Source organism: Solanum dulcamara, chromosome 8, assembly GCF_947179165.1.
Source record: "Solanum dulcamara chromosome 8, daSolDulc1.2, whole genome shotgun sequence".
Lineage (NCBI taxonomy): Eukaryota > Viridiplantae > Streptophyta > Magnoliopsida > Solanales > Solanaceae > Solanum > Solanum dulcamara.
In genome coordinates, this window is record NC_077244.1 from 66,099,129 (window position 1) to 66,121,382 (window position 22,254).

A 22,254-nucleotide genomic window follows, 5' to 3' on the forward strand; every position below is an offset into this window, starting at 1 on the left:
CCCACTGGGCCGTTCGGGCACCCACTATACACCCTAAGTAGGAGAACCCTTAACCATTCTAGGAAAATATTATGGAAGTTAAAATCAAAGACTTGAACAATTTAACCAAAATTTCTAAGGAAGACTATATTTAATCTGGCTTATACAAAGTTATACAAAACCCCCAAAGATGCTGGTCTAAACAGGTACAAGAGCTACTAAGAGTAAAAATAAATTAAAGATCAATGACCCAACTTTCACCAAGAGAAGGAAAAAATAGAAGCTGCTGGAGGATCTCCTTCGTCTTCACCTAAGAGACATAACTGACTCTACAACCAGACTATGCTAAGTGGCATAACAAGAGTAGTATCAGTACAAATAACACGTACTGGTAGGCATCATCATTCAATCTGCTACCCACCGCATAATATATGAATAGAAAAATAAGACATATCATAATAATTAAACTTTATCATATTGTTTATCCCAGACAAATAAGTACACTCTTTAATCCCACCTTAAAGTGTTCCCCACTCTAAATTTCAGAGTTCCACAACCATTCTAGTTATAATTTAATAAATGTGGGTTTAAGCACACCATACCACTGTTCATTTACTACAACATTCCCCATCTAACAATCTTAACCACTCAATGATTTCACCCACCCAACACTAGTCTTAGTCCAACTGTCTTACAGCATAAAGCATATCTCTCTCACAACCACACTCTTCCAACTCACCTGAGTTATAGGTAGCCACTACCCCTACCCTAGTTATTCATGGACATCACAATGGTAAAACTCTCTGGCAACTAGAAACCACAACTTCTACGTGTACAATTATAGAATATGATTATACTATATAGATCACATCCAGGCCTAATAGGGCCCATTCCCATTCTCCTATCCACCAATAAGTTTATTCAAGATCATAATCTCTCATAACTAACACACCTCAACTCAAGAGTTCACTTACAGGTCCTTAGTTCGTGGCTCATTTACCACTAACCTTATTATTATATGGAAATACAGATATCATCAAGTCCGCTCAGGAGACCATCCACACAAACATACTTGGCCCTTTTAGGAGACCTAATCCAGTCATATTTGTGTCGGAACGTGACACCTAATCTAAGAATGTGTCAGAACATGACACTCGATCTGAATATGTGTTGAAATGTGACACCTATTCCATATATGTGTCGGAATGTGATACCCGATCCAATTAAACAAACCAATCATAAATACCATCAATAGATCACATTATATCAACAGAACAGGTTCATCACAAACAAGTCAGGACGTAGTCATTGATATAAAAACTAATTTGTTTCCCTTATCAGTACATATTTAGGCATCATAAGTAACTCAAATTACACCCTTAAGACAATTCTAAGAACCCAACCAACACCCACACTACCAAATCCTTAAGGTTTATCATCAATCTCTATTTAGTTTTATATTACTCTACACAATACGACGCCCATTATAAAATAACCATCTCTATACAATAATGTCACCACCAAAAATACTTTCCCAAATCATTATAGCACCTTTTTACCAGGTCATATTCAAATCAGATACTAATACAACCGAATTTCTACCCGAGACCCGTGACCCATAGTTTAGTTATATGATTTCTCATTAAATTCCCTTCTACACTACGCAGTAGGTATAAATTTACTAGTCAGAAAAGAGAAGCCTAGCCTACCTGGGCGCCAAGCAATCCGTGAAGAGATAGTGCTATTGAAACCATTGATCCTCAACGTCTTATGATAAGACCGGATTGATTTCCACCGATTGAAGCCTTCCAAATGCAGAAATTCCCTTTCCTCTTTTCCCTAGGTCAATAGCAGCCTTTTTGGAGCAGAAACCCTCGCCTCTAACCTCCACTTGGGAGAAGTGGGAAAAATAAGAAAATTCGTGACTTAAGTTCTGTCTCACGACTTTCGGCTCTAGTGTCCTTATTTCTGCTCTGGCGGTGTCGCCCCGATAGGACCATCCCGCTCTAGCGAGGTGGTGGGACCCAGTCAAGCCAAATTCTTGCAAATTTCTTTTTTAATTATGATTAATAACAGCTCAGGTCGTTACAGTTTGGTTTGAAGGAAATTAAATGTTTTTCCTACAAAATATTTTCTTGAAAAATAAGTGAGTTTCTTACTTGTTTTCTAATATTGTTTGTTAAGTAATTAAACAAAAATTATTATTTCAAAAACATTTATATGTAATCTAGCAAAATAATTTGGATGTGAAATAGGGAGCAAGGGGAATAGGGAGTTGGGGATGGCGCAAGGTGGGATGGTCAAGGAGTGGAGTTTCCGAGTGTTGCGTGGATGGGTGGAAAAAAGACAATAAAACATGTAATATTACTCGTGAAATTAATTTTTTTACTTTTATTAGAAAAGTCATTTTCCTTATTATTTTTCTTAAAGAAAGTATGTTTTCAAGACATTTTGATCACCTAAACACAGAAAAATTGAAAATATTTTCTGACTAAATAACCACATTCATCTTTGAGTCAGAGTTGTCATTGTGCAATAGTATATAACATGTTCAATTCAAGAAACTAACTTTTCGATGAGAAAAGTGATTAAATTGTTTATACTAAACTTGAGGGAAATATGATTCTGTTAATTCCTTCTTCAAAAGCCAGTAGAGTTTGGTGCACCGAACTGTCATTTTCAGGAAAAACAAGTAAAAGAAGAGGGAAATGGCAGCAATGTAATGCAGGCCAGACATAATGCACATGTAAAATCGTATTGCTTCAATAATTGATGTGAACAAATAACCATACATGATACATAGGACAAGGAAACATTATTAGAGAGGTATTGTTTCCATGTGATATTTGTACAATAATATTGCTATTCATCAAGATTATTTGTGAATTCGTTTTTAAATTATTATATTTTTGAAACGACCATGTGTTTATAATTTACAAATATGATTTAACTTAAGATTATTTTGTGAATTCATTTCTGAGTTCCAAAGAATCACATGATGTAAAGTATAGATGCCTTACGTTCACCGATTTAGTGTACACATTCGATGCGAATAATCAATTATAAAAATTAACAGTTCACCTTTACATTTTACCTAACTGTAAAAAAATAATATATTAAATCATATTTATAAATTATAAGCCATGGTCCATGACAGATAATGTGCCCACTAGCGTACCCTGTCCTGTCAAGGAAACACGTTGCATGGTGACCAGGGAAATTAACAATATGAGGTCAAATAAACTTAACTTTTGCACAATCTTACAAAATATTCCAACTGGTTCAGCATCATCGTGTTTTAATTTTTTTCAGTCTCTTCCACTCAATCAAACTTTCAACTTCGACCTCATAATTTTTCCACTATGCATATGCATTTTGACTTATACACATTTATAGTATAGAGAGTTTGTATATTATTAATGTTCATGAGTCCCACATCGATGGTGGGGTGAGGAATCTGTCTTGATCTTGAACAATAGTCACTTCATAGATTTTAATTTTTAAGATTGAATTAGATTTAAAGTTCATTTTCTTTAATATGGTATTAAAATCAGCCGCATCTCATAAATTTTTGATTGTTCTGATATTAAAATTAACTTCATATTATCATATCGTCCATGCTCGTGCTGGCAAGCTTGGGTGTGCAAGGGATGTTGAGTCTCACGTCTTTGGTGAGATTGGGATCAAATTTGGTATTCTTATATGATCTTGAGCAATTCTCTTAAATTAACTTTTGAGTTAATTAATTTAGACCCAAAATTCATTTTTTATATCAATAGATAAATTTTTAACTTATTATAGCAGGTACATGTCTTATGTTACTAATCTCACAATTTTTTCCCTATGCATGTGCATTTTGACGTATACAAATTTATAATATAGACTTTTTATATTATTAATGTTGATGAGTCCCACCCCCAGATCTTACTTGTGGAATTTCACTCGGTATGTTGTTATTGTAATGTTCATCAGTCCCACATCAATCGATGGTGGGGGCGGGGAATTTGTCTTAATCTTAGACAATTCTTACTTCATAAATTTTAATTTGAAGTTGAGTTTGACTTAAGGAATTTTTTTTAAATCATGGTATTAAAATCGTGTCCATCTCATAAATTCTTGGTTTATCAGCTATTCAAATTAATCTCATATTATTATATTGTCCATACTCATGTTGGCAAGCTTGGGTGTGCAAGGGATGTTGAGTTTCACATCTTTGGTGAGATGGAGATCAAACTTGGTATTCGTATATGGTCTTGAGCAATTTTCATGAACTAGCTTTTGAGTTAATTGATTTAGACCAAATTCATTTTCTTATCAATCGATAAATTTTTAACTTATTATAGCAAGTAACATGTCTTATGTTACAAATCTCCCTTTAATAAATAAGTATCTGCTAGATATATATGTTGCTCGAATTTTTCAAAGATAACACATGCCAAATCCTTCAAAAATAATATGCATTTTTAAAGGATCTTTGGGCATGCCAACATTTGTGAGTACCATAAGTCTATAATTATCTTTGAAGTAATCTAATAGTATAATAATAGTCTTACTTTGTCTATGTATAGAAGTTAGTAAACTCTATAAATAGTAACTCCTTAAGGGCACATCACTCACAAACTCTAGAAGCCAAGCTACACTATTTCTAAAGCTCTCTACAATTATGGCTACCCTCTCCTCCACCATTTTCATCCTTTCCCTTGTCATTTTTGCCACATTGACTAGTGCTTGTGGTCCATGTGAGCCAAAGCCTCACCCAACACCAAAGGCACCCCCAGTGAACCCTTATTGTCCAAGGGACACATTGAAGCTTGGTGTTTGTGGTGACCTACTTGGCCTTGTAAATGTTGCAATTGGTAGCCAAGTGACATCCCCTTGTTGCTCATTGCTTAAAGGTTTGGCTGATTTGGAAGCTGCAGCTTGTCTTTGCACTGCCATTAAGGCTAATGTCCTTGGCATTGTCAAATTGGATATTCCTGTTGCACTTAGTGCTTTGGTTAGTGCTTGTGCTAAGAAAGTTCCCACAGGTTTCAAGTGTGGTTAATTTAGTTAATTATATTAATTAGCTTACTAGTACTCCTCAAGTTTATTGTTTTAATTAATCATTGAGTTGTAAAATGATGTTTGTGTTGTGATTTGTTCTTGATTTGGGTTTGTCTGATTTGTTATCTAGGAAACTAGGTTCCTTTTTTTTGTTTTGGTTATTATTAAATTGCTTTTCTTTTGGTTGTTTGTAAAATAATTTGCAATTTGTGCTTAATAAAGTGTGAAACATTCTTCACCTTGTGAGAACTGCCTCTCTATGAAAAAGTTCTTTTTTTAACTATACAATTAGGTTATTGAAAATGCAATTACAAGTAGCTCTCTATAATTAATAGCAATCGTAGGTAACTTTGAAAAATGGTAAATAGCCTCGAATATAACAAGTTTACTGTCAATGCATTTAACTTAAATTTTCGTAAGTAATTATAATACATTGGTTATTCAGTGACTTCTTATTAACTTTTACCCTAACATCCACCGGAAGACGTATATATTGAACAAAAAGTCAAGTTTTATACCTTTATAGTGCAAAAATTTTCAAGTCTAATGAAATTTAACTTTTTGTCAAAAATAAAAAGTAATTTAACTGATTCCAGTAACTTAACCATATTTCCTTCAATTATTCAATCAATATTTCGTATATATTTACTTGAAATTATTTTTTTCATCATGAGTACTTATAGTATCAAAATATTCTGTACAAAATTAATAGACAAAAAAATAAAATTTCATTCCATAAGATGTGATGCCTCAGTCACTTGAGCTATAAATAATGAGAATTTCTCATAATTCTCTACCAAAAGGAGGAAAAATAGTTAGCGAGCACCTTTAAACACACAAAAAATGAAGGGAAAAAAGAAAGTACATAACATATAAAATATCAATATTCCATTTTCAAATTAGTGTGTACGCGCAAAAATAAAAATATGAACATTATTGATTCTCATGAGTGAATGGAGAAAAAAATAACATAAAAATTATTTGTTCAATTAGTTTTGATCTTCCATTGACCTACAATTTAATATATGTGAAATTTCAAGCAAGGCGTAAACTTATCTATGCTAAATCGCTTATCGATTTTGTTAAAAGGAAAAAGAGGTTTATGGTATTTATTAGAGATGGTAAAATTCGTTTATGAAAATATGACTTGTTAAATTCGTTTTTAAGTTTGAGTTAATTATTGATCCATTTATTCATTAGTTGATTAACCCATTTTAGATCAATCTAAATGGATTGATACATAATCCAGATTGACCTATAAGGAATCTTGTCTAAATATTATCAAAAAAATATTTTTATCTGATATGTTATATACTAAAAATTATAAAAGAACAAATAAAGAAATTAACACTTAAAAAAATGGGATATAAAAATTGGGTTATAACCTGTTTTTTTTTCTGGCTCATTTCAGTCCAACCTATAAGTAATTTTTGGGCAGTGTAGTAACCTGCCCATTTATTAAGTCAACTTATTTCAATCCGCTCAAATTTAGCTCAAGTCGTCTATTTGACACCCCTAATATTTGCAAATGTTGTTTCCAAATTTCTTATTTCCTTGTTCCTTTTTTAAAAAATTTATGGCCAAATATATAAATCTAATCGATTCGTTCCAACTCATTATAATAGCATAAATATACTTTCAAAATAAAGAGAGGAGGGAGAAGTTGTCACGATCCCAAAAATCAAGGTCATGATGGTACACATTCCAAACGTCATCCCGATGTGTAAGCCTCTGAATATAAGGTTCGAGTTTGAAGATACAACATAAGTCTCTGAATAATACAAAAGACTAAGAAATACCGATAGACTAGGGATGATCCAAAATTTCGGGACCTCACCACTAATCTGAGAATACACAATCCGCTAGAATATTAGCTGTCACATAAGGTACCCTGACTAGTATCTGCATCAAAAAGGAACACAAAAGTAGGGGTGAGTACAATTCGCATGTACTCAGTAGGTTTTAGTCGACTGAATATAATGAATTAATCAAACCTATAAAATAAACTAAGGAACACTTCCACCTGCATACAGAAAAGTCTCATTTCGGCATCGGTGCCGCCAGTTTATCTATATAATAGCTCGAGTAAAGTAAATCGATAAAAATAAACAAGATATGCTACCCACCAAATTCGACGTTTCGGACTCAATGGCATATTCGAAATTATCATACGAGATCATTTTAATAAAAAGTGAATCTCACATTCAAGTATCATTTTAAGCCAAATTTCACAATGGGCCTCGGAATTAGACCAGAAACTTCGGGAAGCAAACAAAGGGTCGTTCTAAAGCAAACTCGACATTTTGAAACTAACTGCGCTGTCAGAATTTTCATTCGAGCGCGTTTTCCAAAAATATTGATTAAAGTCAACCATAGACTAACTTTCAAAGTCAAAAGCGTCAAATGGCCCTAAACTCGTATCGATTGCATCGATAGTCATGCCGACAGTGCTACTAGCCTAATTTGGCCATTTCAGAGCTGATGAAATCATCATAATTTGAATTCGAGGTTCCTTGACCCGAAACTAGAAAATTCGCAACAAAACCAACTTAGGCCTTCAAAATACCAAAATGGGCTCGAGACATCTAAAAATTCAGCCATCACTTCTTCTAGACCAAAAACCATCCCCCGAATCCAATGGATTCGTCGGAATTTTATTTCGAGTATCGAAACTCTGAAAGTTGATCAAAGTCAAATCTTGGCCTAAAATTCTCAACTCAAGACCTCAAATCTTCGTTACAACTCCAAAACTAATTCTGTAAACTCTCGTAGACCAATTTCCACATTCCAGAGCTGCTGGAATCAACAAAATTCTATTCCGAAATCCATATCTCCGGTTGGTACCTAAAATTACTTTTTCACCTCTTAACTCTATAAAACTCAAGAATTTGCACAATTTACAAACCATTAAGATTTTGACACTTTCAACTACACAAACCGATCAAATAATACTCGGGGGCACTAACGATAAGGATAAAATGGTAATTTCACATAAATTTTTAAAAATCACCCTCAAGATCATTACAGGAGTATTTGTCAAGATTAACTTTTTGTTATGATTACTAGGATTAAGATTGTTGCTATATATATTTTTCAAGCAATTTGATGCTAAGCAGATTAATAAAGGTAATTTTAAGAAGTAATTATTTGAGAATGATGAATGTTGGGGTTTCTACTTTAATAATATAGAGCTCGTTTGGATAGGCTTTAAGTTGGTCAAACCAACTTATAAGTCCTTTTTTAGATTTTGGACGTGTTTGCCTAATGCTAACTTTAAGCCATAAAGTTTTTAAAGTCAGTCAATTCTAACTTTTTTTTCTAAGTGATTAAAGTCATTTTGTTTGATCATAGAAATTACTTTTATATTTGTAACACCCCAAAAAATTCTATGCCAAGACCCGAACCATTCTTCATGTATGTATAAGATCGTAATCAATGACTTTAAAGTATATGCATGAGTTAGGATCAATTAATAAGTAATTTAAGGGTATTAGATGTGATTTAGGATCATAAGGGATCCCTAAAACCAAGCCAAGTCCAAAGAATTCGTCTTGGCTAATTTTCCGAATGAGTTCGTATAAGAGTCAATTTCAAACGACCATATCTCCTGGAATATAGCGAATTGGGTATACCATGACCTATTAAATTAAAGGTCTTTGAGTCTTCTTTCCAACGCCACTAAATTTTCCTCATTCCGAGTTCGGAGTCAAAAGTTATGACCATTTTACGATAAACTATCACTGTAGAAATTTTTGACCTGGCGCTTCAGTGGCGCCCGACGCCACTATAGCGCCTGAAACTAGCCTCAGTAGTTTGGGTGCTGGCGCGGCGCGTCAGCTATCGCGCCAGCAGGGTTTTTAGCTCATTTTCCAGATTTTAAGGTCATTTTAGTCTCTTCTTGTGTTTTAATCCAAAGTGAGGTCGTTTTGGGGACTAAATTGACCCTCTCTAAAGATCCTAAACCTTCTAAACCTCTCATTTCTCACAATTAGACTCAATATACTAAACTCCTCTCCTCTCAAACTCTCCCAAGAGCTTCAAGGCAAGGTTAGGGTTTCCAATTCAAGACATTCAAGTCCCAATTCTTCCTTAAGTTCTCATAGAGATTTTTGTCCACAAGGTATGTGGGTTTTCATCCATAGATCCTTCCACCCATGGAGCCCAAAAGTTTTCTCAATCTAGTATTTCCATTTTAAATGATGAAATCTTATGTTATCTTACATAATGATTCCAAATGCATAGATTGTGGTATATTTAAGTTTATTTACTCCTATTGATATATATGTGTATTGAATCTTAATTTCAAGTGATGAGAAATTTTAGGGATTTTCATACTACGATTTCAAATGTATAGATTCTTGAATATTTGAAGTTTGTTTGTCTATGTTGACTTATGGTGATCTTTATTTACATGAAATGGATGATTTATCAAGGCCCCTCTATGAAGGCTTGAAAGTAGTTTTAGAGTATATTGGTGGGTTGTATTAAGATGTTTTAAATGATAAATTCTTCCACTCTCATACATGCTAGCATTGCTTTAAATGACTTGAAAGTTGATTTATTTGAACCCACCTAATTTCTTATGATAAAGCAAAATTTAAATGAATGTTTGACAATGTCTACAAATGAGTTTAAAAATGCTCTTTACAAATAAGTCTTGTGAACGATGAGTCTATAATATTCAAGTAAGTTAATGATAGGGTGAGTTAAGTCCCTAAAGATATTTTTATGGATAAAGATATGTGATGAAGGAATGTCTACACTCACATCACATGAGACAAAGTTAAGGAGTTATTCTATGATTTTGTTCTTATGAAGAATGGAAGGGTAGTAGATATGGCCCCTCCCACACGATGATTGACTTTATGTTTTATGGTTTGTCTATTCTGTTGAGAGTTTACCTAACACCGAGTTGGACTAGAGAAGAATACCCATGTTCCAGAACTACGTGCCGCCGTAGGTATAAAGGAGGTAGAGGCGAATACCCAATCTCTAAGAAGCGAGTACCCGAAATATCAAGACTTAGTGGTGAGTACCCGAGTCTAAGAACTAGAGGTGAGTACCCGGTTTATACAATAGCTTAGTGGATCCACTTAGGCATATAGGAGTCTACCTTGGCAAGTAGTCTCCCTCTTTTCTCCGATGTAGGGGTAACATCGGGACTCCATGTTATAGCTCACATGGTTTATGTCGGTTAATGGTCGCTCTCACAAAGGTACAAGGTCCCTCTTCTAATGTTTAAGATATATCATATGATGTCTACTATGTCTATCACAAGGTAAAGTATGTGCTCTCACAAAACTAATGATTTCTTTCAAAAGGTTTATGGATTACTTATTACTATTCATGATATTTTGCAAGTATATGGTTTCTTATAATGACTCATGGTTACCTCTATAATGCTCAAGTTTCTTTATGAATCATGATGGTTTCTATATTTCATTGACTAAGCTTCATAACTCTAAAGGATGTTTCAAATGATCGCAAGATTTTAACATGGTCCATTGCATCACCTTATGGTATAATGATATATTGCATTGCATACTCACATACTTAGTACATTCAAAGTACTAACGCATACTTTTGCCTACATGATATCACCATGTAGGAACCGACGTCGCTCCTCGATCTCCTTCACGTGGCTAACTCGAATTAATTTAAAGATTGCTTGTGGTGAGTTCCCATGTTTCGGGAACAACATCATTTTTAGTCTAAGCTTATGTTATGTAGAACAGTAAGACTTTTATTAAGGTATTTCTTGACACTTATTATGAGGGTGAGCTAGGGATATGTCTTAGCCCCCGCCAAGTCTATTAGTAGAGGTATGTTTGGACACAAATGGAAAATGTTTTTATTTCCGCTTATTATTGTTTGTCATTACCAATGAAATGCTTAATGAATGCTAAAAGGCTTGGGTGAGGTACCTTCGGGTATTTCATTCGTCGTGTCACGTCTATGCCTTAGGGTTGGGTCGTGACAATATCCCTTATATTTTAACTAAATTCCCAAACTATCCTTTTTATTCTTTTAACCCTAAAATTCAAACACTTGTTTTCAACATAAGTACTTTTATCCAAACACTTAACTGCTTATTTATAAAAATAACTTTCAGCACTTCAAAATTCTAAAAGCACTTCATACATAAAAGTTACTTTTTTTAAGCCCATCCAAACGGGATAATAATCTTTAGCTTCGAATCACATGAAGCCCATATAGATGTCCACCTCTATTTCCCCTAAAGCTCTTCCTGACTTCTCCAAAGTATTACTTTACAGAAAAAGCTTACAAATAAAATTAGCAACGTGATTAAAACTTGTACTTCATTTGTTCTCAAGGAAAATTTTCTTTTTGAGGAAAGCCAAGCCAACACACAAATATTTGTTTCACCTTATATATAAAACGGATTTTTACATAATTTACAAATGACAAAAGGAAAAATAATAAAATGATTATATGTATGTGTAATGTATTGATATTGAATAAATAATATATAATCATATATATAATGTATAATTATATATTAGAGATGTATATATATTCAGATCTTTGTTTATACAATATTTACATATATATATTTTCAATTTCGATCAACTCAAAATCTCCTCTAAACAGTCCTAAATTTTAAATATTATATTTTAATATTTTGAGTTTTCTAATATATAATTCACTCATAAACAATAGCCAATAAATGCACTTTGCTGAAAATTAAAAGAGGTGGATAATTTTTTTTGACTTCAAACATTTTGTGTATTTTTTTCATTTCGAAAGGATCCAATTGTTTTGGACAGAATGGAACTCTTACATGCTATTATTCTCTTAACAATTTTTACTTTTCACTATTCCTTATTTAAATAATTCGAGATTACTATATTATTGACTTCACTATTCAATTATTATTTTTTTGAATTTTTATTTAGTGTCTTATACCCATTTAAAGGAAAGTGCTCCTACAAGAATTTTGCCTTCACTATTGTATAAATTTACCAACAATTTCCTTATGAATTGATTCACCCTGCAAATGAATTGACGGAATAATAATAACTACACTTCAATTCAAACCAAATTAGCATTATTAAAATATTATTTTTAAAAAATTAAAATTTCCAACTGAAAATATTTGGTGAATATTTTCACGAATATCTTGATTAAATTAGTAAAAAAATTAATATTATTTTTACATGAAAAAATTAGAATTTTTTTTAATATTGCAGTGAGAATCTGATTTCCATCAAGCGTTTTTCTACTGAGTTAATTTGATAAAAAATGGATAAGAAAATTATGTATTATAAACCCAAATTTTTCCATTGATCGTAAATCTGAGGTTAACATTCTTCCCAAATATTATGTTCTTTTTAATTATTTACGGTGTGAAGTATAATTTTCGAAAGAAGAGGGGTTACATTTGAAAGATGAAAGAATCAAAGATCCGTAAAACGCTGTCGTTTAAAGCGCCTAACCCTTAAAACCGCCTGGATATGACCCGAGGGTTCATCTGTCACTGTGAGTATAATTTCCCCCAAATTATACGGAAACCTCTTCAAAGGGAAAGGAGGCTGCGAAATTAGGGTTTTCCTGAAGAAGAAGAAGAAATCAGCAAAATAATGGAAGGAATCACAGAGGGAGTGAACAAGATGAGTGTCTCAGAACCACAAAAGAAGAACAGAATCCAAGTTTCTAACACAAAGAAATCACTATTCTTTTATGTTAACCTCTCAAAGGTTCTTTTTTTTTCTCTCCTCAAATATTTATTTATTTAGATTATATATACATTGAAATCATAAAGATTTTTTATACTGTTACTGTATTTTAAGCAATTAGTTAATTAAATTATATACGTTTAAATTTGTTTACTTGTTTTTCCGTGTTTATAAAGCCATGCATTGTAATTGATAAACATTACAATGATTGTTGGGTCTGTGGATAAAGTAATTATGCTTGTCGAACGATGATATGATGCTCTTGTTAGGGTCGTTTGCAATGTGAAATGAGATTTGCTTATGGTTGTTGTGTTGTTTGTTGACGAGTTATGTGAGAGAAGGTAAAATGGAAAGACTGAATTTTGCATACTGTTTCCTCAGTCATCTGATATCAAATAGGCGTGCCATTTGCTTCTCTCTCTCTTTGTTTTGTCCCTCTATAAATCTGAAAGATATTTTACCTTGGAGAGAACGGAAACAATTAATTACATTTTCAAAAATGACATTGCTCATAGTGGGAGACCTGCAAAGTGCTATCAGTTAATGCACAATAACCAGGGTCGTTGTTAATTCGATGTGTCTGATTGCTTATGTTGGCTGAGGTCTAGTTTCCTGGTTTTTTATCAGTTTTTGATTGAAAAAAAAAATTGCTAATCTGAATTATAATAATTAATTGATGAGTTGGGTGATTGAAGAAAAAATTCTATCTGTAATACGGAGAGTTAAAAAGGATAAATATTTTTGTTTGAGAAGCATAAGAAAAGACCATGGTTCAAGCTCTAGTTGTCTGCTGTAGCAGTTCAGACAGGACTTCACAAATTCTAGAGCAATTGCAATGGAAGTGATGTGAGTCTTTGTAGAACTGAATTAACTATTTGGACCTGCAATTGAGGCAGTTCATAGGTATGATTTTTCAAAAGATACTTTATGTATATTTGAAGAATTTCACCCCATACAGTGACAATTAGAGGTTTGGCGCAGGAATTATAATATATTGTTTAATGCTTTTTACAGATGCAAGTGGACTCGGAACATGCATTAGAAAATCTTGAAAAGTGTTAGCCATATGACTATCTATATTTAATTTTTCCTGGTCTTACACCAGATCTATCAGTGTTGCTATTGGTCTGAGTTAGTATCCTGAGATATTTGGTATGTTTCTTGCAGAGGTACATGCAACAGTACAATGAAGTGGAGCTCTCTGCTCTTGGGATGGGTAAATCTTCTTGACCCTCAAATTTGAGTACTAGTTTGTGGTTTCCCCTTGCTTATAATTAATGTCATATGGGTCTTCTTCTACATTACTTGTGATTATGCTGTCTTCTCACATCAAGAATACACCGTGTTACAACTTGGGCTATGGAGGCATTATCACTTTCTTTTCCCAATTGACTTTTTCTTGATGATTGGTGAATTCCAATCTTGGCAATGTGATGTTGTTTGCCATCTCAAGAATGCCTTGTTTACTTTTGCAACCGCTTATGTATAAGAAGAGTATAATACACAGTGTCGCTCACTTTACCAGGGATGTGATATAATAGTGAAGCAATTTTGAACCAACTACTGGCACAAAAAGGATCATGGTTTTCAAACATAGAAAGTAGTTGAGCATATCTGGGATGAATTCTGATGAAACCTTATTCCTGCGGCTTCCCAGGGATCTTTTACTTATAAAGCAGAATGTGCTTGAGAATATGTTTGAAGTGGCTCCTTGTGCTTGCTAGTAAACCTTATTAATTAAAAAAAATACATAGTGGCGGTACAGTTCAGTTTGATGTTCTTTTCATTTTTTTTGTGGACTTATCCTTTTGTGTTATGTTGAAACCACATTAACAATTGAATTGGCTTGCTGTATAGTTCTCTAAAGGGTTAACAATCTTTTTCACATGTACACAGCTATTTCGACAGTGGTTACCATTGCTGAAATTCTCAAGAACAATGGATTTGCTGTTGAGAAGAGTGAGGCTTCTCCTACTCCACTCCCAGCCCTTTTATAATCTTTCTTAACATCTAACTTTGAGGGTACACTTGCTGCAGAGATCAGGACACTCACTGTGGACATGAGAGATGAACCAGGAGCCCGACCAATACCAAAAGCAAAGGTAAATCCCAAAAACATTATGAGTCGGTCAATTGATGCATTAGTCTGCTTCAGTTTTGGTGGTTTTGGATTAATGGATTTCATTCTGTAGAGGATCTATGGTAAATGTTAGCTTGAGCCTCAAGATTCTTTCCGAAGAATAGTAACATAGGCCTTTTTTGAGTAAGGTGTTCAAGAGGTAGTTGATGTGTGTGCTCATTTTGCTCTGTTTGAGTTGGGATTTGTGCAGAACTTTACAAAAGCTGTAGAATAGATGGTAGGGTTAGTGATGGTTTACATCCTTACCAAAATGTGTCTAGTTCCATTTGGTTATATTAGACTTGATTGGAAGTTAGTTTTACACCCCTATGCCTGTTGAAGGTACATTCCCTTTTAGTGCATTATCTTGTGGTTTTGCCCATTGTTGTTGTTCCTGTAAAAGCCGTAGAATAAAATAAATCATTTTCTTTTGGCAACAGCAGAGATGGAAAAATTAATCTAGCCAGTATTACTTTATGGCTATATAGATGCTGCTTTTACAGCTTTCATGTTCTTCTCCCACTTTATACTCTTTAAAACAATGTTGAATTTATGTGAGCTAGTGGGTGTTAAATGTGGTTCGTAATCCATCTTTAAAAAAAATCCTTCTCCGAACAGTCATCCTCATCTAATCTGTGGTATCCTCTTGTGATCAAACTAAAGTTTTTTTGTTTTATTTATCATCTTTGCTTGGTGCAGATTGAAATAGTGCTGGGCAAGACTGAGAAGTTTGATGAGTTAATGGCTGCAGAAGCAGAGCAAAACGGGGACAATGAGGAGCAGCAGAACTGATTATTTCCATATCTGCTCTCTTTCTTGATGATTGAAGTATCCCAAGCTATACTGCATTCAGTTTTTGGGTTCTCTTTCGTCTTTGATTAGATTTGTTGGAAAAGCAAAAAAAGAAGAAAAGAAGCATGGTTTACCTTTAAAATTCATTATTTGTTGGATGTGTTTGCTTTTTTATCCCTTGCTTATCTAAGGTGGTGTTGAATGTAAACTTCTTGCCGATATCTTCACTGTAAGTGATGTGGTATTAGTTTACGTCTGGTAGTTTATCATTGAACAATTGGATATGTGGGTTGAAGTTGATGATTCTGCCATTATCTAATTAACTATTCAGTATCATGTAGTTGACCAATTAGTATGTCTCACGATTGCACAGAGGCACTTTCTGTTGAGCATCTTGACTTCTTTTAGTAGTTGAAAAGTGAGAATCACACATGCTATATGTGAGTTTTCATGGCAAGTCTTTATCTAGTTCATCCCAAAAAAAAAAAAAAAATAGCCCACACTATATCAAGCGCTGTTAAGCATCTCGACTTGGAGCCCCTTCCAATCACATTTGCATCAAAGCCTTCATTTAGAAGGTGAGTCTCATTACCTAGTAAAATAATGCCAATCAATCTTATATGGAATGTGGATAATGCACCAGAAAAATGAAAATAAATATCAGCATTTTAGGACCAAACAAAATACAGCAGACAACAAAAGGTTACTAAGGGCAAAAGAGAGTCCCATTGCTTCTAGCTAGAAGAGATATCCCAGGAGCCACAAATGACTCGCGCAATCTAAAATCATTAAACAAAAAAGTAGAACATTTCTAAGCTGGTAATATTAAGATAATATTCTTATTGTTGTTGTTGTGCCTTGATCTCAAGTTAGTTTAAATCCTCTATATCCATTGAACTCTAAAATAAAAGTTGATCTCTGGCTTTCAAGTTTCAACTTTTCTTTTAACTTCATAAACAAAATCCTGAAAAATCACTTAGAACCCTCATATTACCAAAAACAAGATGTACACGAGACCTCATCATATAAAAAGACCAAATATTTTCACATTTATATTTCTTTGATTAAACAGTAATCTGATTTACTACACAAATTTTCAGGATTAATTACTGGCAGGAAGGACTTTCTTGATAATCTCATCACTAAGAGCAACAATCTGAGAATCAAGACTCTTGATTGTCTCCTCCTTCTGACTCTCTAAGCTAGCCAAAGCTTCTTGCAATTCAGCCTCAACTATCTTCCTCCCTTCTGCAATCTTCTGTTCCACTTCTAGCTGAGTCTCTTTCTTCATCTTGTTCAATGCTGCTGATATCTCAGCCCTTGCAGCCTTCATAATTGCAGCAGCCTGGTCTTCCAGTTGCTTCACTTCTGCAGATGTATCCTTTACACTGCTAAGTTTCTCCTTAATGGCAGAATCTCTTTCATCCATGAATTTCCCTAATGGGCTGAAGTAAATCTTGTCTAAAGCAAACATGAGAAAGAGGAATTCAGCCATGATGATTGGGAGTGTCAGGTTGAAGTCAAAAAGGGAAGCTTTTTCAATTTCTTCTGCTAGTGAAGGTGGTGCCATGGCTAATGAGCTTGCAAGAATGACTGAAATGGACTTCAAATTTGATGGGATTGAAAGGGGATTGTGGGATTTGGGTGATTTGGGGAGGGGTAGTTTTGGAACAAGGATTTGAGGGAGGGAAAGTTTGAATTTTGGAGATGGAGGGATGGTGGAGGATGAAGAAGTGATTAAGGCTTTGGAGGAACTCATCATCATGTTGGCCATGGCTACTTAGAACTTGGGATTTTGCAGCGGTAATTTATTTTTTTTAATTTTTTAGAGGGTTTGATTCTTGATTTTTTTGGTGGTGTTTTAGAAGGGGAGAAGGAAAATCTTTAGAAAGGCTATCTCAATCTATGCCACACAATATGATGAGGCTGAGATGGGAGTTATAGCCTATAGGGGTGTGCCACTGGTCTTTCTTTTTTCTGTGAGTATTTTTTTTGTAGTATTTCTAAAAAACCAAAAGCATTGGCATTTGATATGCACAAAATTGTAATTAGTTGGTAAGTAGTCTTTTGATTTGATTCAGAGGAGTAACTAAGGAGTCGTTTGGTGTGACGCATGCAGGATCATTTTATCCAGCTTTTGGTTGGAGGTATTAATAGTTCTTAGATTATTCATTTCACTATTTATCTCATCTATTTTGTGGGAAAACTTATCCCGGGATATTTAATCCCGTAATTACTTGTTTCCAACCAAACGACTCTTGAAAATTTGAGAATTGTGATCCACAAGTTAATTCATATACCTATTTTGTTACCTGGATTTAAGTCATTACACCAAATAGTGTAAAGATTTTTCATGCTGACGGTGTAGTTTAACCTTTGATGATAGGTACTATGTTTTAATTTGACTATCAACTAACGCTTAGCGTATGATTTACTTGTAATTACCTCATAATTAACCTGATTGTGTGACTATTATTTACACTATAAGAAGTTAAAACTCTTTCTAAATACCCATGGAGATCCCAAACCAGATTGCAGAAGTTCAAGGCTGATGATTGGTGGATTTGCTCTTTCCAATGACCAAGAGATATTAGTGCATTTGTGTTCTTAGGCAAAAAGATGAAAATCAAGATTTGATTACACTGAACCTAAAAAATAGTGTACATGGAGAGCAAATGGGAGGGGGAGGGGGAGTCTTTTACACAATCCCAAGACTTTACATGCCAAACCCCAAGTAAAATCATGTCTACACAACTAATTGACTAACTGTCATCTGCAAATGAGGAAATGGAACAGAATCTAGCAATTACTAATCTTCTATCAACTAGAGGTGAATGCTTTCCAATTCATGCTCCACCTCTCTTTGACATTTACAAACACTTTTGAATTCTAGACTTTCAAAAGTGCTGGTTATTCTCTGCTCTCCAACTCTCTTTGAAACTAGCACAAATCACTGTGCAACAGCATAACACTTTTAGCAGTCCATGAGAAAACCATCGTGTGATCGCGATGCACTGCACTTCTGTTTTATTCTCCTCTCTGGGCTTGCCAATTTGTATAAGAACCACCCTCTAAACAAATGAACCAACCAGGATTCACAATTAGCTACAACACCACTGTTGTTGTCGTGAATATTTTTTTGATGGTTCTCTGATAAGTCATCTTGATAGTCATTTACCCTCTCATTCACCTCTCGGGTGTCTGCTTTCACAGCCTTTGGGTCTGCAAAAAATGCATTTCCAAAGATGATAATATCTAAACTGCTCTTACAATGCCACTATGCAAGACAAATTCACACATATAGTCAACATTTCATAAAAATATGCATCAAACTCTGCAACATTAAGTCCATTCTTTCAATTCTTTTGCATGATCACACCAAGTGACATAGCCAGGTTTATACAAGTATCATGATGATAAGTACTGGAAAGATATCGGCATAGAAACTATACATAGAACATATAAATGTCAATATTCCAGTATAGAAATTATAAATAGAAACACCTAGATGAATAAGATCCAACTTTTATGACCAAGTGTCCAGCAACTAAGGTCTAGGGTTTGCATTCCATGGAAAGAATTAAGCATCAACAGCAAACCAATAGCATATAAGACATGGATGAAGGGCAATTAGAACAGATGAACCAACAATAATGATAACCCAGTATACAGAACTTACATGCTAGATTCATTTTCATGAGGATCCTCTCTCTCTGATCGAGTTCTGACCAGATAGTAACTAATGGAGACATGCCTCATAAAAGTGAGCTACAAATGCAAATACATCAAGAATTTAGTGTGTTAAGAAAATGTTCATGTGGCGGGAAGATAATCCGTCTAAAATCTCTTTAAAAAAAAAGTTTTACTTATAACAAACAGAGTTCTCTGCTTTGGCCCATATCCAGCTCTTAACTTGTAACAATCTGTTGCTTTTTGGTTGGGAGAATTATATGAACCAGAATCTCCCTGGAGCCTTAGTAATTGAACTATGTCTCTCTTCAGACCATATTCACCTCTATTTAGTGCTGTGAGAATTATTTGCTGAGGAAGATATAATCAAAGGGGCTTCTTAGTTTCCAAACAATACTCCTACATCGAAGCAATACTTTAAAATACAAATTAGAATAAATAGAGACAAACTGCTGACATATAAGCTCTATCTGTGCCAGTCCACACACATTCAACGGCAGAATGACAGATCCTGATTTATCTCCAAAAAAACCAAGCTTTTTCAAAGCCTGGAAATTATTGGAATGTGGTTACTAATCTCATAATCTCCTTTTACAGATTGCATATTCCAGTGCATTAACAACAAGTAACATAAGCGAAAAATATAAAGATCAGATAAAAGAAAACTTTCTGAGAAAATACAATGAACTGAGAAGAAACCTTATCACCATCCTTGATTCGATAGGTTCCTAGCAAATTACTATCAGTAAGTAGCTTCTGCCCATCATAGCTCAAGCAAAAATGTCCCCATACATGTCACCTGCAAGAGCATCACAACAACAACAAGAAAACTAACACAACATGATCACACCGAATTGGTCGTTATATAAAATGAGACTACTCGTGATTACGTAACGATAGATTTAACTATACAATACAAAAAAATGTATATAACAGACAAAACAAACATTGTATTTAAACTAACAACACAGTCCAATACAATAGGTAACACCATCCAAACAAGCTGTTAACTCTTACCAATCCCAAGAAAAAATATATTACATGTTTCAGAATTAGTTACTAACAGGAAGGATTTTCTTGACAATCTCATCACTTAGGGCAGCAATCTGAGAATCAAGACTCTTGATTGTCTCCTCCTTCTGACTCTCTAAGCTAGCCAAAGCTTCTTGCAATTCAGCCTCAACTATCTTCCTCCCTTCTGCAATCTTCTGTTCCACTTCTAGCTGAGTCTCTTTCTTCATCTTGTTCAATGCTGCTGATATCTCAGCCCTTGCAGCCTTCATAATTGCAGCAGCTTGGTCTTCCAGTTGCTTCACTTCTGCAGATGTGTCCTTTACACCGCTAAGTTTCTCCTTAATGGCAGAATCTCTTTCATCCATGAATTTCCCTAATGGGCTGAAGTAAATCTTGTCTAAAGCAAACATGAGAAAGAGGAATTCAGCCATGATGATTGGGAGTGTCAGGTTGAAGTCAAAAAGGGAAGCTTTTTCAATTTCTTCTGCTAGTGAAGGTGGTGCCATGACCAATGAGCTTGCAAGAATGACTGAAATGGACTTGAAAGTTGATGGGATTGAAAGGGATTCGAGGGATTTGGGTGATTTGGGGAGGGGTAGTTTTGGAAAAGGGATTTGGGGGAGGGAAAGTTTGAATCTTGGAGATGGAGGGATGGTGGAGGATGAAGAAGTGATTAAGACTTTGGAGGAACTCATCATCATGTTGGCCATGGCTTCTGCTTCTTCTTCTTTCTGTTCTTCTGCAACTTGGGATTTTGCAGTTGTAAAAAAAATATTTTTTTGAGAGAGTCGATTCTTGATTTGTTTGTTTTTAGAAAAGGGAAGAAGGAAGATCTTAGAAAGGCTATCTCAATCTATGCCACACAATACGATGAGGCTGAGAATTGGAGCTTTAGGAGTGTGCCACTCACGTGAGGTCTTTCTTTTTCTCTCTGAGTATTTTCTTTAAGTCATATCCTTGTTTAATTAGTTACACAGTTTTAGTCGTCGGGCTACAATGTGGACGTACCGAGATTGGAAACCCAAAAATAAAAAAGTTACACTTGTTATCAGTTGGTAGTGACTAAAAAGTTTGAGAATTGTGATCCACAAATTAATTCATATACCTAATTTCTTATCTAGGTTTAAGTTATTATGCTATTAGGGTAAATAATTTTTACGTTATTTAGTGTAGTTTAACGAACCTACGATGATAGGTTAGTATTAAGTTGTTTGGATTCTTAAAAAATGTTATTGTACCCGTGTTCGATTCTCCAAAGATGCACGATTTTGAAGGATCAGACACGAGAAGCATACCGTTAGTTAACATTTTTACTAGATTACCAATTAACCCTTGTAGTATGATGTACCTATAATTAGTTCATGAGTAACTGGATTGTGTAAGTATTGTTTTATATCGTGAGTGCATAAAACATAGGAGTAAACTCTTTCTGAATACCCATGGGGAAATAGCAAACCAGACTGCAGAAGTTCAACTCTGATGATAGATGGATTTGTGTCACGACCCAAAAACTGAGGTCATGATGGCACACATCTCAAAACCCAATCTGATGTGTAACCCTAAAAATAAAATTCATACAAGACTTCCAAAGAGGAAAGTGATTCCACGATTTAAATAAAAAGAAAAAAAAACAATGAAGAAATTATCCCAAAACCTGGTGTCATAAGTATAAAGAGCATCTAATACAAGGTTCGAATCTGAAGATACAACATAAGTCTCTGAATGATACAAAAGACTGAAAAATAAAGATAGACTAGTGACGATCCGAATTCTGGGACCTCACCACTAATCTGAGAATTACACAATCCGCTAGAATATTAACTGCCACGTGGGGTACCCCGACTAGTATCTGCATCAAAAAGGGACACAGAAGTAGGGGTGAGTACAATTCACATGTACTCAGTAGGTTTTAGCTGACTG

The 22,254-nt window shown here is 34.4% G+C and overlaps 4 protein-coding genes across 4 annotated transcripts; 2 read left to right on the plus strand and 2 right to left on the minus strand.

Annotated features, from left to right (window-relative positions):
* The first annotated feature begins 4,502 nt into the window (after positions 1-4,502).
* LOC129899494 (14 kDa proline-rich protein DC2.15-like) lies at positions 4,503-5,271 on the plus strand. Its single transcript, XM_055974482.1, has one exon. It carries the CDS (start codon positions 4,643-4,645, stop codon positions 5,021-5,023), a length of 381 nt encoding a protein of 126 aa, XP_055830457.1. The 5' UTR covers positions 4,503-4,642; the 3' UTR covers positions 5,024-5,271.
* A 7,236-nt stretch (positions 5,272-12,507) lies between these two features.
* LOC129899252 (uncharacterized protein At2g34160-like) lies at positions 12,508-15,966 on the plus strand. The gene is made up of 5 exons (XM_055974140.1): positions 12,508-12,740; positions 13,887-13,935; positions 14,616-14,678; positions 14,757-14,821; positions 15,538-15,966. The coding sequence occupies exons 1-5, from the start codon at positions 12,624-12,626 to the stop codon at positions 15,628-15,630; spliced, it is 387 nt and encodes a 128-aa protein (XP_055830115.1). The 5' UTR covers positions 12,508-12,623; the 3' UTR covers positions 15,631-15,966.
* A 690-nt stretch (positions 15,967-16,656) lies between these two features.
* Positions 16,657-17,547, minus strand: LOC129899251 (ATP synthase subunit b', chloroplastic-like). The gene has a single exon (XM_055974138.1). It carries the CDS (start codon positions 17,402-17,404, stop codon positions 16,733-16,735), a length of 672 nt encoding a protein of 223 aa, XP_055830113.1. The 5' UTR covers positions 17,405-17,547; the 3' UTR covers positions 16,657-16,732.
* Positions 17,548-20,246: 2,699 nt separating this feature from the next.
* LOC129899244 (ATP synthase subunit b', chloroplastic-like) lies at positions 20,247-21,192 on the minus strand. Its single transcript, XM_055974130.1, has one exon. The coding sequence runs from the start codon at positions 21,042-21,044 to the stop codon at positions 20,373-20,375; it is 672 nt and encodes a 223-aa protein (XP_055830105.1). The 5' UTR covers positions 21,045-21,192; the 3' UTR covers positions 20,247-20,372.
* Positions 21,193-22,254: the final 1,062 nt, after the last annotated feature.

Excerpts from the sequence above, each read along its gene's own strand:
- LOC129899252 (XM_055974140.1), top strand. The coding sequence starts at position 12,624 with ATGGAAGGAATCACAGAGGGAGTGAACAAGATGAGTGTCTCAGAACCA. Across the intron at positions 13,936-14,615 it reads GCTCTCTGCTCTTGGGATGG|CTATTTCGACAGTGGTTACC; the intron begins GTAAATCTTCTT and ends ACATGTACACAG. Across the intron at positions 14,822-15,537 it reads GACCAATACCAAAAGCAAAG|ATTGAAATAGTGCTGGGCAA; the intron begins GTAAATCCCAAA and ends TGCTTGGTGCAG.
- LOC129899494 (XM_055974482.1), top strand. The coding sequence starts at position 4,643 with ATGGCTACCCTCTCCTCCACCATTTTCATCCTTTCCCTTGTCATTTTT.
- LOC129899244 (XM_055974130.1), bottom strand. The coding sequence starts at position 21,044 with ATGGCCAACATGATGATGAGTTCCTCCAAAGTCTTAATCACTTCTTCA.
- LOC129899251 (XM_055974138.1), bottom strand. The coding sequence starts at position 17,404 with ATGGCCAACATGATGATGAGTTCCTCCAAAGCCTTAATCACTTCTTCA.